Source organism: Eucalyptus grandis, chromosome 2, assembly GCF_016545825.1.
Source record: "Eucalyptus grandis isolate ANBG69807.140 chromosome 2, ASM1654582v1, whole genome shotgun sequence".
NCBI classification, from domain to species: domain Eukaryota; kingdom Viridiplantae; phylum Streptophyta; class Magnoliopsida; order Myrtales; family Myrtaceae; genus Eucalyptus; species Eucalyptus grandis.
Window position 1 is genome coordinate 37,858,201 of NC_052613.1, and position 10,550 is coordinate 37,868,750.

The 10,550-nt window shown below is 37.9% G+C and overlaps 2 protein-coding genes across 2 annotated transcripts; both read right to left on the reverse strand.

Annotated features, from left to right (window-relative positions):
* Positions 1 to 2,004: 2,004 nt before the first annotated feature.
* Positions 2,005 to 3,533, reverse strand: LOC104432610 (stress-response A/B barrel domain-containing protein HS1). The gene is made up of 2 exons (XM_010045081.3): positions 3,351 to 3,533; positions 2,005 to 2,413 (listed from the first exon to the last, which is right to left on the reverse strand). Exons 1-2 carry the CDS (start codon positions 3,488 to 3,490, stop codon positions 2,224 to 2,226), a joined length of 330 nt encoding a protein of 109 aa, XP_010043383.1. The 5' UTR covers positions 3,491 to 3,533; the 3' UTR covers positions 2,005 to 2,223.
* Positions 3,534 to 8,881: 5,348 nt separating this feature from the next.
* On the reverse strand, positions 8,882 to 10,550 carry LOC104432611 (stress-response A/B barrel domain-containing protein HS1). Its single transcript, XM_010045082.3, has 2 exons — positions 10,333 to 10,550; positions 8,882 to 9,291 (listed from the first exon to the last, which is right to left on the reverse strand). Exons 1-2 carry the CDS (start codon positions 10,470 to 10,472, stop codon positions 9,102 to 9,104), a joined length of 330 nt encoding a protein of 109 aa, XP_010043384.2. The 5' UTR covers positions 10,473 to 10,550; the 3' UTR covers positions 8,882 to 9,101.

A 10,550-nucleotide genomic window follows, 5' to 3' on the forward strand; every position in this document is an offset into this window, starting at 1 on the left:
TTAAATTTAAATTTAAATTAGATTAGATTAAAAAAATACAAAAACAAAGGCAAGAGGGCTCTCTCCCACTTGTAACCGCTGCCCCATTGTCGATGGGGAAGCTATGATGGCTGACAAGGTCACTAGTGAAAGCCCTTGCCAAAGATGAGAGAGGATGGCAACCCTCTCCTAGATTTGGGCAAGGGTTGCCCACCCTCACCCCAACTTGGGAGAGCGTCATCAGCCCTCACCTAGATTTGGGAGAGGGTCGTTGCCCTCTCCTATCTTTGGTGAGAGGCTATTGGCCCTCATCTTTGGTCAACGAGGGTCGTTGGCTTTCACCCAAGAGTCGGCGGACCCATCGGCCATCGCCATCGCCCCAACGGCAATGGGGTGACAACCATAAGCAAGAGGGAGACTCTCTCTCATGCGCTTTCATCTCTCTCTCTCTCTCTCTCTCTCTCTCTCTCTCTCTCTGTTAATTTTTAATATTTTTGGAAGGAAAAATAGAAAAAAATTTAAAAACAATTTACAAGATGAAATTGCCCTTCACTAAATAATGAGTTTGTGCATTTCTTTAAAACTAATATAATCACTTCAGGCTCTTATTTAAAACAATATTTACTTCAGGCCCTTATTTGAGAAAATAACGGCACTTTGACTTAGTTTTTCCTGGTTCTAAGTATAGATCTCCTCTTTGGTATCGGAGGCAAAGAGGGGATCTATGCCTAGAATCAAGGAAACCAAGTCAGTTGCAACAATTATACTATAACCACATGTTCAAGTCTTTTAGGAACTGCCTTTTAGTTGTAAACTACCCAGAGATTCAGTCCAAAACATAAAGACGCTCAGTGATGTCAAGATTATAACATTTCCAACTAAGCCAAGTTGCATTTTATTATGGAGAAGACGAAAATGAGCATTTTATTTGCTCTGAACTAAATCTCTAGGTACTTTAGATCCTTATTTAATAAAGTGAGGGCACTTCGAACCCTTATTTGGATTTTTCCTTATTTTTTAAGAGAAAATTACCCAATCATCTTCAAATTTATTATATAGATGCTAATTCAGTCTTAAAATTTTCAATTTTGCTAATTTAGTCTTCAACTTTTGCGTGAAATTTTCACATAGCTCTTCAATTTTTGTTGGAAATCGCTTATGTGCCGATTCGGCCATCCTATGTGGCACACCACCACATCAGTAATTTTCAACAATAGTTGGCCGAAATGACTTAATTGGCAATTATACAATAGATTTTAGTCTGAATGGACAACATCCCTGGTGTATTACCACTAAATTTCTCATATTTACTATCTCTTTTTAGTAATTTACCAGCATGAAGCAGATCCTTTTTCTTTTGCCAGCGAAGTAGTAGAATAGTTTCCTTGGATCAGTTCTCAACTAGACTTGTATCAGGGGTGGGCCAAAATTAAACGTAGACTTGCATCGGATTCGTTTTGAAGTACTGATGTTTTGTTGAAAGATCCATATTAAAAGAAGCATGTGCGCCATTATAAGTGTCATTTTAATGAAGGATCATAGCCCATCCTTCGTGGAGCAGAAGCATTGAGACTACATGAAGGCACGATCGTCCTAAGTTGATACTGAGAACATGCAGAGTTCTAATGCCCGTCCTTTGCGGATCAGATATCAAATTGCCCCTCTTGCACCAGCTGTTACCATAACCAGCTGATACTGCTAGCATGACATTGTTGACTCGGATCCAGGTCACTCCCGCCCAGCTGTAGGATGGGTCATGTACTTACTGTAACATCCCATACACAGAGGGCACAAGATTCAGGACATAAATGACGATTGGTCCCTAACAAAAAGGCTTTTCCTTATCATAGCAAGAGGTTCAACAACATGTCCTGTTCTTCTATCAAACATTCTGCTTTTCCCCACATATTATTGTCTGTTCATACGAATTCAGTAAGATTTTCCAGTGATCCAACCTAAGGCATAAACATTACTAAAAGCTCCGTGACAACCTAAAAAAAAACTGCAATGAATGGACAGACCACATTTGTCCTCATAAATCTGGATTTAGATAAAGCATATTCCCCATGGTGATACAGCATTATATTTTGCATTGTAATTTGCAAAGACGAGTCTTCAAGTCTGAACCATATCAATCACCTCACCCAACATAATGGCACACTTAATAAAAACTTCAGTTTAAACATACATAACAAACTTACTACCCAATAACAATGCTTGCAGAGCTTCCAATAAGATGTCAACTCAGGTATGGACAATGGTCGGCTTGTAGTCGATCACTACTACTTTCTCCAGTGTGGGAAGGAACTGGTTCGCAAATTCGACGTGAACAGGATGACCAATGTACTCTGCTATTCCCTCGGTGCTCTCAAACGTTGACTCGAAGACGTGTGTGAAGCCTTGGTGCAAGTTCTCGACACTCACATCCTTTCCCCTAATTTCAAATGAGAAATGATTAACCAAGATCAGGCATCTGAACAAGCTCTTAAAAAACATTACATGACATATCACCGGGGCATAAATATGAGAACTCTAGCGCACCCAACTTCTATTGATCGAAAATCTGGTTGACAAAATAGTGAACACTACGGCATAAAGAGAATAGCCAATGTCCTTTTGCTTCTAGTTGAATGTTGTGATTCTAGCCCGACGGAAAGTCTCTTTGATTGAAGGTGTTTCTTCAGCATTCTAATTTGATTGCAAGAATCAAATGTAAGCTCAGAACAATCTCTGATCTAGATAGACAATGAATACTTCAAAATGATATGGATCCTCGCTAGCGAAGGATAGATCTATTGAGATCACGACACATCAAGTAAAACAAATGGTGCGTAATGTATCCTGACCTCTGAGGGCAAACTTAGCGAACCACTAAACTCTTGAGTCATAGAGCTTAATAACCCGTATTCTCTAACTACCGGTCAATCTTTGCTAATCTATTTCTCCAAAGAACATCTGATTCAAAGAGTTCTTTTCAGGATCCTATTGCAGTGGCAAGATCGAATCAGACGCTTAGAACAACTCCAATCCAAAAGACAATGAACACTCCGATATGACTCAGCAAAACAATTAACCACAAATCAGGCAGACAAAGCCAACCACAACCCACTTGCCCTCCTCGACTTGATGTCAACAGCAACAGAAACAGCAGCAAAAACAACAAAATCTCGACCCCACGATGAGGTTTCGGATATCTATAATGTGCACTCAAAGAAAATGTCTAAGATCACGGAGAAGCCAATTACATAAACTGGGTTCAAAAAATGCACCAAGAACGAGGGGGAAATTAAGGGAAAAAGCCCAAAAAAAGGAGAAACACAATGCACAGAGATCAGAGAGAGAGAGAGAGAGAGAGAGAGAGAGAAGAATACCAGTGGAATGATTTCATGGGTTCGATGAGGTTGACGAGATTGGCGTAACCCTTGATGAGTTGCTCGATCTGGTCAGGTGGAATTTCGTCCTTGAACTTGGCGAGCAGCACATGCTTCACCAATCCCTTCGCTTCCTCCATCGTCAGCTTTCTACTCCCGAGTTCAGAAGTCCCTGTCCGCGACGCACCATCCCCTTAATTTATAGTCCTTCGGAGAGAGTACCCAAACTCCACCCAAGTTTTGGGTATTACTCGATTACCCTGCATATTTCAATTTATTATATATTGCTCCCTGAATTTGTCACGGTCGTTTACCCTCATGATATTTTTCTGTTGGAGGTCTCTCTTTTACTCTTGCTTTTTATAAAGAAATGAAAAGATAAGGAGAATGGACGGAAATAAACCGACGGATACATCGACAAAAATAGATAACAATAATGATAATCTGATGAATATATTAGGTAAAACTGATAAAATATTCTAAGAAAAAGAAATACAACCAAGTAAAATGGAAGAAAAGGCCTTAAGAATATCACACTAAGTCACTGATTATCATTTCCTTTTTCTTTTCAAAAAATAAAAAAATTAAAAATTAAAAATTAAAATTTTAAAAAATTTAAAAAATTTTTGTAAAAGGTAAGAACATAATGAGCTTTGAACCAAATTTACAAAAAGTTCGGCGCTCAAAACTGACATTTTCCCTAAAATATTCTAAGAACAAGAAATACAACCAGGTAAAATGGAAGAAAAGGCCTTAAGAATATCACCCTAAGTCACTGATTATCATTTCTTTTTTTGTAAAATGTAAGAACATAATGAGCTTTGAACCAAATTTACAAAAGTTCGGCGCTAAAAACTTACACTCAAAGAGACAACACGTCATAATAAGTGAAAGGGAGCCGAAGTAAGATAGAAAACTACAAATAAAGCGGACCAAAACAAGCATAGAACAACCTAAACAACTGACAAAAAGAAACTAGCAAGAAACAACACTAGGCCGAATGGACCCCACAACTCAGGTCGCATTTGCCAACGACAAAAGTGAAGAGCCATCAAGGAGATAGCCGCACGCAGGAAGAGCAGCCATTTGGCAATCAAAGACAAGCTAGGGCCTTACGGGAGTAGGAGAGTCCCTAGCAGAGAAGATAATCGGATCGATACCCCAGTTATGTTGCAGCCTCCTATTTTTAAAAGTATCGTCCACGTTCCTGAAAGTGATGACTTTGTCTCTGACGACTTTTAAGAGATGATTGTTCACCATTGGAATGGCTAAGTTCTGCTCCCTAAAAGTGATGGCCTTGTCTCCTCCTATTTCTAAAAGTATTGTCCTCATTTCCTTTGATGAGCTGAGAACATCATTTTCTTCTTTTTGTAATTTTTTGAGTATTTTATTGATCAATCATTTTGTACAATAATTAACCATTTAATTATACTCATGTTTAGCTCTGATGCTCTTGATGTAATTTTCCCGTACTCTGTTAACGAATGAATATCATGCGTAGTTTCGACCAAAAAAAAAAAATTATACTCATGTATAGCTAATTTTTCTAATTGGACCTTTTGTCATTGAGCCATCTTCCCTTTCCATTTAATTTGTGTTTATTCTTTTTTCTTAAATCATATTTGTTTAGTTCTATTAAAGTGGCTATGTAATCATATTTTGACAGATTGTTTAATGTTTTAGCTTATTTCGTTTTTCATGTTTTACCACAATGAAGGGTAAAAGAGATAATTCCTCTAAAAAAAAGAGATGAAAGTATACATTTACCCTTCATAGTTGTATGCATTCTACATGCTAATGCAAAAAACATAAAGAGTTAGCGTCTGTAATAGAACAAAAATTGAGGGATTGTATAACAGTTGAAAGTTCGGGGGCATATATGAAGCCCCAAAGTTTAAAGGACTTTTGTGTGATTTACTCTAGTTCTTTTTAATTCTGGGTAGATGACAACATTTTGGCAATGCGATTAGTGTTTATAATAAATTTTTTTAAACTACATATATTTGATATTAGAAACGTGGGTCCTTCTATTATGAGGTCCATTAGTTACCTACTCTAATGAGTTTTAAAGTATAAAATATGACTTAAAAGTTTATGAAATGGCTAGTATTTCCGGATAGGGCATGGAGTAATATGAGTGCGTAAAATGAGTTTAGTATTGGCACTAAGGATGATCAAGTTTAGGGTGGGTAGGGTCTAGACCTAGACCCCGTACCCGACATTGTTATAACCGGTTTCTCTTTTCTGGATCATATACCCAACCCTATTTGTATTAAACCTTGTACCCAACCTACCATGTTTTTCCGATCCGGTTCCAAGGTCAACTCCATTTCCACTGGAACTTGTTTTGCAATCTCCCGATATCCTATATGACTTTGAATTTTATATTGATACACAAGAAAATAACGTAATTCTCATAATTTGTATTGGAACATTAAGCATTTGTAATAAATAAATACATGAACTTTTTGACTAAACAAAAAATTAAGGATCCACAAGGCTAATTATAATAAATAAAATCATAAGACAAAAAATTAACAACAAACATAGATCTAATATTAGTCTTATTCCTACAACTACTACATGAAGCTACTCATTTATGCAAGCATAACTCCTCCTCTAAAAGATAGATTAAGCGAAGCCAATCCATGTGATACACAAGAATTTGGCGGCAACGAACACCGTTTGTCCATTAGATGGTGCGAGAGGGAGCCGGTGAGGGAGGGAAGCAAGTGAGGAAGAGGAATGACAAAGGAGGAGCGCTGTGTGTGTTTGAGAGAGTCAAGAGGAAAAATATCATGTGATTGCGGAAGTAAGAATAGAAATTGGGGGAAAAAAAAGGTTTTGGACCTCTACTTACAAAACCGGTTCGAAAACCGGTCCAAGAACCGATTTCTAGGTGGGTAATCACTTGGAACCTCTTCCCGGACCGATTTAAACCGATTCCGAATTTTGGGAACCAATTCCCAAACCGGTTTCAACGGGAACCGGTTCCCGACCCTGTTTTCCGTAGGGGTGATCGGTTCCTGGTTCGGTCCGGTTTGGTCCGGTTCCAAGGTGGAACCGGGAACCGGATCGGGAGAATCGGTTCCCAATTTTGGGAACCATGGACTGGACCGTTGGTCTTAGGACCGAGAATCGGACCGGACCATCGGTTCCAGTCCGGTCCAAAAGAATTGGCACTTTATTTTTTCACTAAAGAATGACCATTCACTAAAAAATAATCATGCTCCGGACCGATCAATCAAATTCGGTTTCCAAGCAATCTAATAAAACTACTCACATATGTTTCTACGTGCAAAATATTCAAACTTCACTTGTGTGAATATCAATCATAGTTTATGTGTTTCATGCTTAATTTTAAGCATAAAACCCATGAACAACGTGATTAAAGGTTGTGCTTGGCTTAGGTTTTATAGACAATCTCTCTTCTATACTTTGAATGTTTAGTCGATATGAGACTTTTTAAGGCTTAAAGTGCCTTGTCGTTTGCAAGTGAGGGGAGCAAGAGAGAGAGTGTGAGCATGAGGAGAGTTTTTTCTATAAATAAAGAGTAACAATAAGAGTTTTGGTGGTTTCTTGGCCACATAAGAGGTTGTTACCTAAATTGCAATTCCAATTGTAATAAGTTTCATATATAATATTAATATATTATATGTGTTTATATATTATATGAATATAAATTATATATAAAAAAATTTGGTGCAGTCCGGTTGGTTCGGTTCCCACCTTGGAACCGGGAACCGGACCGCCAACCATGGGAACCGCCCAAAACCGGCCGGTCCGGTCCGGTCCGGTTCGGTCCGGTTCCGGTTCGGGCGGTTTCCGTTGCACACCCCTAATTTTCCGAGTGGCTAGTCCGAGAACCGGTATACCCGGTCCGGTTGCACACCTCTAATCGGCACAATTAACTCCAAATGCTAGAGGACTTATGGGCCAAAAGTTAAGCCTAGCCTAATAGAAGACCTTGTATTCGTCCGGGTGGTCCTAACTAATCTTTAGAATAATACGGTAAAAGAGACAAACGAAAGCTAGTAGAAAAGATAAGAAAAGTCGATAATTTGCAAAGTATTATATTTTTTAACCCACGGGTTTTTAACATTTATCAACTCTTTAGTAATTAAACAAGAAGGAAAAAAATTAGTTCTTTTTTCGCAAACGAAATAGTAGAATTGCCAGCTTGAATTAGTCCTCAACTAGACTTGTATCAGTGGTTATTATAACTTAAATGAAAGTTGGTAATCCAAAATTAGTTGATAACTCAATTGACGAAAATTTCATAATTTACTCGTATTTTTGTTGTAATTTAATATAAGAGTTGATAAACTTAGAGGTTAGTAAGGAAGACAAAAAGTTGATAAATTAAAAAGAAAAAGAAAAGGAAAAAGAAAATTACCTGTAGTTTGTACTCAACACTAGTTGGTTACATTATAGAAGAGAAGTTGGTTTGTCACACCAATACATATTGGAAAATTCACATAAAATTTGGTAAATTTAAGCCGTTAGCAAGATAAAAAGAGAAAAATTGATAAGTCATTACAAAAGTTAATGAATTCGAATAAAAACATACAAAAGAGAACTCAGGTAAATTAACTAATCCAAATGAGAGTTGATAACTTAATTAGAAATGAGAAGACGATTCACTTTAATTTAGACTGATAATTTTTGAAGAGGATTGGTAAATGTTGGGAGCTGGTAGAGGTAAATAAAAGTTAGTAAATAAAATTTTGGTAAACCAAAAATTAGTATCTTAAGAGAAACAAATGGTAAATTAAAAGTAAGCAAATAAATATGAGTGAGTAACTCAAATAAGAGGAGGTTAACCAAAACTAGCTGGCTACCTAATAGAAAAAGATTGGTAAAGACATTTGTCAAGATAGACAAATAAAAGCTAGTAAAAGATAAGAAAAGTCCATATTTTGCTAGAAAGCCCGTTTTATAAAATCTTCTAGAGAATTAAAGTCTTATGTTTTTTAAGGAGAAAATTGCCCAAGCGATTTAAAATTATTATACATATGTCAATTTAGTCATAAATCTTTCAATTTAGCAAATTTAGTCATCAACCTTTGCACAAAATTCTAATATAAGCCTTAATATTAATTTTTGTTGGAAATCCTTGACATAGTAGTCTAGTATGACATCATTGACTCGTATCACAGGTCACCCACTCCCACCCGGCTCGAGGATGGGTCATATAATTTGGGATCGCACGGGACTTATCCACCAGTGTAACATTCCATACACAGTGGGCGTGAGATTCAGGACATAAACAACAAATGATCCCTAACGAAAAGGCTTTTCCTATCATAGCAAGAGGTTCAAAAAGACGTCCCGTTCTTCTACCAAACATATCGTAGCAAGAGGTTCAAAAAGTCATCCCGTTCTTCGACCAAACATTCTGCATTTTCCTGCATGTTATTGTCTGTTCATAGGAATTCAGTAAGATTTTCCAGTATTTAACCTAAGGCATAAACTTTACTAAAAGCTCCGTGACAACCTAAAGAAAAAATGCAATGAATGGACAGACCAGGTTTGTCCTCATAAATCTGGATTTAGATAAAACATATTCCCCATGGTGATACAGCATTATATTTTGCCTTGTAATATGCAAAGACGAGTCTCTCGAGTCTGAACCATATCAATCACCTTACCAATATAATGGCACAGTTAAAAAAAAACTTCGGTTTTGCCATACATAACAAACTTATTATTCAATCACAATGCTTGCAGAGCTTCCAATGCGATGCCAACTCAGGTATGGACAATGGTCGGCTTGTAGTCGATCACGACTAGTTTCTCCAGTACAGGAACGAGCTGGTTCGCGAATTCAATATGTGCAGGATGACCAATGTACTCCGCCATTCCCTCGGTGCTCTCAAATGTTGACTCGAAGACGTGTGTGAAGCCTTGGTGCAAGTTCTCGACGCTCACATCCTTTCCCCTAATTTCAAATGAGAAATGATTAACCAAGATCAGGCATCTGAACAAGCTCTTAAAAAACATAACATGAAAGATCACCAAGACATTAAGTATGAGAACTCTAGCGCACCCAACTTCTATTGATCGAAAATCGTGCTTGACAAAATAGTGAACACTGAGGCATAAAGAGAATAGCCAATGTCCTTTTGCTACTGGTTGAATGTTGTGAATCTAGCCCGACGGAAAGGCTCTTCGTTTGAAGGTGTTTCTTCAGCATTCTAATTTGGTTGCAGGAATCAAATGTAAGCTCAGAACAATCTCTGATCTAGAGATAGACAATGAATACTCCAAAATGATATGGATCGTCGCTAGTGAAGGATAAATCTATCGAGATCATGACACATCAAGTAAAACAAATGGTGCGTAATGCATCCTGACCTCTGAGGGAAAACTAAGCGAACCGCTAAACTGCAAGTCATATAGCTTAGTAACCCGTGTTCTCTAATTACCGGTCAATCTTTGCTAATCTATTTCTCCAAAGAACATCTGATTTAAAGAGTTCTTTTCAGCGTCCTATTTCAGTGGCAAGATCGAATCGGACGCTTAGAACAACTCCAATCCAAAGGACAATGAACACTCCGATATGCGGATAAAATAAAGTATCCAAACAAAGAACAATCTTTGAAGTCAAAATTTCTAGGATATAAAACACCAATGTCAGGCAACATAACACTGATTTCTCTTCTGATAACCTCAATCTCAGCAAAACAATTAACGATAAATCAGGCAGACAAAGCCAACCACAACCCACTTGCCCTCTTTGACTTGATGTCAACAGCAACAGAAACAGCACCAGCAACAGCAAAATTTCTACTCCCCAATAAGGTTTCAAATATCTATGACGTTCACTCAAAGAAAATGTCCAAAATCACAGAGAAGTCAACTACATAAATTGGGATAAATAAGCACCAAGTACGAGGGGGGGAGTAAAGGGGAAAAGCCCAAAAAGAAGAAGAGAAAAACAAGACACTGAGGTCAGACAGAGAGATAGAGAGAAGAATACCAGTGGAATGATTTCATGGGTTCGATGAGGTTGACGAGATTGGCGAAACCCTTGATGAGTTGCTCGATCTGGTCAGGTGGAATTTCGTCCTTGAACTTGGCGAGCACCACATGCTTCACCAATCCCTTCGCTTCCTCCATCGTCAGCTTCCTACTCCGGAGTTCAGAAGTCTCTGTCCGCGCTGCACCATCCCTTATTGATAATCCTTCGGAGAGAGT

What these genes read in the sequence shown, in the direction of transcription:
- LOC104432610 (XM_010045081.3), bottom strand. Translation starts at nt 3,490, where the DNA reads ATGGAGGAAGCGAAGGGATTGGTGAAGCATGTGCTGCTCGCCAAGTTC. An exon ending in CCCATGAAATCATTCCACTG is followed by an intron (nt 2,414 to 3,350) that starts GTATTCTTCTCT and finishes ATTTGAAATTAG; the next exon opens with GGGAAAGGATGTGAGTGTCG.
- LOC104432611 (XM_010045082.3), bottom strand. Translation starts at nt 10,472, where the DNA reads ATGGAGGAAGCGAAGGGATTGGTGAAGCATGTGGTGCTCGCCAAGTTC. An exon ending in CCCATGAAATCATTCCACTG is followed by an intron (nt 9,292 to 10,332) that starts GTATTCTTCTCT and finishes ATTTGAAATTAG; the next exon opens with GGGAAAGGATGTGAGCGTCG.